Source organism: Apodemus sylvaticus, chromosome 14, assembly GCF_947179515.1.
Source record: "Apodemus sylvaticus chromosome 14, mApoSyl1.1, whole genome shotgun sequence".
NCBI lineage: Eukaryota > Metazoa > Chordata > Mammalia > Rodentia > Muridae > Apodemus > Apodemus sylvaticus.
The window spans coordinates 43,654,609-43,657,735 of record NC_067485.1 but is presented as its reverse complement, the minus strand read 5'-3'; the positions used below and the strand labels follow the sequence as shown (position 1 = coordinate 43,657,735).

At 44.0% G+C, this 3,127-nt stretch overlaps 1 protein-coding gene across 1 annotated transcript; it reads left to right on the top strand.

The window, feature by feature from the left end:
• The first annotated feature begins 400 nt into the window (after positions 1-400).
• Positions 401-1,303, top strand: LOC127664430 (putative vomeronasal receptor-like protein 4). Its single transcript, XM_052156408.1, has one exon. The coding sequence runs from the start codon at positions 401-403 to the stop codon at positions 1,301-1,303; it is 903 nt and encodes a 300-aa protein (XP_052012368.1).
• Positions 1,304-3,127: the final 1,824 nt, after the last annotated feature.

Below are 3,127 nucleotides of genomic sequence, written 5' to 3'. Positions count from 1 at the left end.
GAAGAAGGAAGAGGAAGGAACCCGCCAGACCAGTGCTCAGGACTGAGAAGTGCCAAAGCGACGTCATGCATTAAGCTTTTTGTCTGGGAAGAGCACAGTTATATGAACTTGAGGGATGAAAAAGGATCATCGCAAAAGGCAGGAAACAATCAGGTTTATGCCCTCATTGTAGCCATCATCATTGCTATGGGAATGGAGGGGAAAAGAACAACCTGAAAACAGAACAATACAAACAAAGAAACGAAAAAATGAAAAAAGAATAACAAACTAAAATCAGGCCTCATAAAGTAAATATGTGTGTTTACATAGTTGAGACCATTCTTTTCATCAGAATAACCAGAGAAAGTATTATGTGTGTTTCTTAGGTGATTTTTCCTAGTGGTGTACATAAAATCAGAAGATGAAGTGGAATGACATTACACAGGCACTAGTCTTCCTTTCTCTAGCTGGACCTGGAATTGTAGGAAATATCCTAGTATTTGTGAGATATGTGTACACTTCTGCCTTGGGGACTGAGAAAAGGCCAATAGACCTTATTATCATCCACTTGGCATTTTCTAATCTGATCATTATTTGCAGCACAGGAGTCACAGATATAGTCACAGTGTTTTATTTCAGGAACTTCCTAGGAGATATCGGCTGCAAAGCTATGGTTTACCTAGCAAGGATGGCACGGGGCCTTTCCATCTGCACCACCTGTCTCCTCAGCGTGGTCCAGGCTGTCACCATCAGTCCCAGGATCACCCTTTGGACAAAGCTCAAACCACAGACATCATGCCAAGTTCTTCCCTTTCTCCTTCTTTTTTGGATTGTTAATGTTCTCATAAGCTCTAACTTGCTCTCGTACATCAAAGCAGGCAGTGACTTGAACAGGTCTGTAGCTGCAAAGTTCATTGCCCACTGCTATATGCTACCATCCAGACACATCATCAAGTGGCTTTTCCTCTCTCTCATGACTCTTCGTGATGTCATCTTTCAGAGTCTGATGGGCTGGAGCAGTGGGTCCATGGCTCTCCATCTGTATAAACATCACAAGCGTGTCCTCTACCTTTACAGCTCCAGGTCTGCAAGCAACTCCCCTCCAGAAATCAGAGCTACATGGAGTGTTCTCATTCTTATGACCTGCTTTCTTTTCTTCTATTGGGTAGATTTCATTCTCTCCTTCTACACAGGTTTCACAGTGACACATGATTCTAGATTACTAAATATTAAAGTATTTTTAGAACTTGGTTATGCTAGTTTCAGCCCCTATGTTCTGATCAGCAGAGAAGTCCATGTTCCTAATGTCTTGCATGCCCACTAAAAAGTGTAGAAAATATGTTCTATATCTATTCTCTTTGAGTTAAAGGTGTATGCATTGTATGTTGGGTTCCCATAGTGAATTTTAGATATGGGAACATGTTTGCTATATAGCATAGGCTGACATGGTGGCTTGTAGGTAACACAGGCTGAAATTGAGGTGCATTGGGATGTCCAATGCTGGGATCACAGGCATTCCCCCTCAAAGCTGACATTTACCATAGTGTTCTAGTGTATCACAGCATTAAATTAAACAGTATAATAATACATTTCATTTTCTTCAGAAGTCTGACACCCCTCCCCCTCTTAAGTTCAGGTTTTTAGGAAGGTGGACAGCAGATACTTACCATTTTCTCATTCCACCATCCCTGCCATATGACTTTTAGCTTGTCATTAGCACTGGGAATGTTACTTTAGGTAATGATATACTGACAGAAATCATTATTTCCGTTTTTACCCCAAAGCCAGAGCATGACGGAAAGATAAGGTAGCTGGACATGAGGAGGTGACTTATCTGAGCTGAGTTTTCAGGGCAGAGTGAAGACAGTGACACAAGTGAAGTCACCGAAGCAGGACACTCGGGGTCAATAACTATATCACAGAGCTAGGTTAAAAAACTGCTAAGAAATCTAGTGTTGATGCAGAACGACACTTATAACCAAATTAGACCTTGAAGTAACACAATAGAGCCTGGGAAACAGCCTCTGTCACATGGTGCCATGGCAGGTCTGGAGACCACGCTCCTGGCCAGGCTTCACCAGCACACTGATGTGTAAAAACCTCTCTGACAGATTGTTAACATTCAACTTTCCGCCTCTGGCTCCCAGTCACTCACAGAGGCCTATACTTAACATCCCAGAGTTCACTAGCCCTTCTTGCCCACTAAATCCTAGACTTCATGTTTCCTTATGCTATGCAGGTGTACCCTGTTGGCCCACAGACAAGGGAATCCACAGTGACAAGGAAGCACTGGGGATCTGCTTGGTGAAGCCAAGGTTTTGCATCCTTGTTAAGCAGAAGGACACTGATGCTGCCACAAACTCACAGCATCTATCCATGGAGGACACAAAGCTTCCAGAAATTGCATCCACCCTGCATCCTCAAAACACAATACTTCAGTCAACCCAGGAAGACTCCTGACTGCTCTGAACTGTGTGAGAGCCTCTCCTGAAGGGGTGCAGAGCCATAAAGGGCTGTTCACCAAAGCTGCCAATTTTTAGCCACTGCAGTTCCTCCCCAGAATAAACAGGAAAATTCAAACAGTTCTTTCAGGGAGAGGGGTTGAACTGCATTCCCTACAGCTGACTACTGGGCCAGGGCTGTCTGAACTCCTTCCCTGATCCAAGAGTGAAACGCTTAAGACTAAAGCAAAAGATAGGCCAGGCTGCAGGTGTCTGAAATGCTGCTTTTTTTGCTAAGATAAACTAGATTCTTAATGTTTTATAATATAGATTGAAGACCACTATTGTGGTTAGATTCTCTGGCAACTTGTAACAAGTTAGAATCACCTGAGTGGGGCATCTCACCTGAAGAATTGTTCTGTCTTAATTGATGTGGGAAGACCCACCTGACTGTGGGTGGCCTGTAAATATCACAGCCCAGGTACAAAGTGTGTGTCAGAGGGAAGACCATCCTGCCTCAGGCTTGCTTGCCTTCCCTCCTGCCTCTGAGTTGATTTGTTCTGTGCCTGATGCTGGGGCTGATTCCTTTACTGAGAGCAGAAACAGTGGCTCTCTAGGGAACTTCCAGGCTTCTGAAGGAACATTGGGACTACTGAGGCACATGCCTGTGGACTATCTGCCAGTTATGGCCTCCAGTGAGAGACAGC

Bases quoted from the DNA above. Each gene is read 5' to 3' on its own strand.
- LOC127664430 (XM_052156408.1), top strand. From the start codon at position 401: ATGAAGTGGAATGACATTACACAGGCACTAGTCTTCCTTTCTCTAGCT.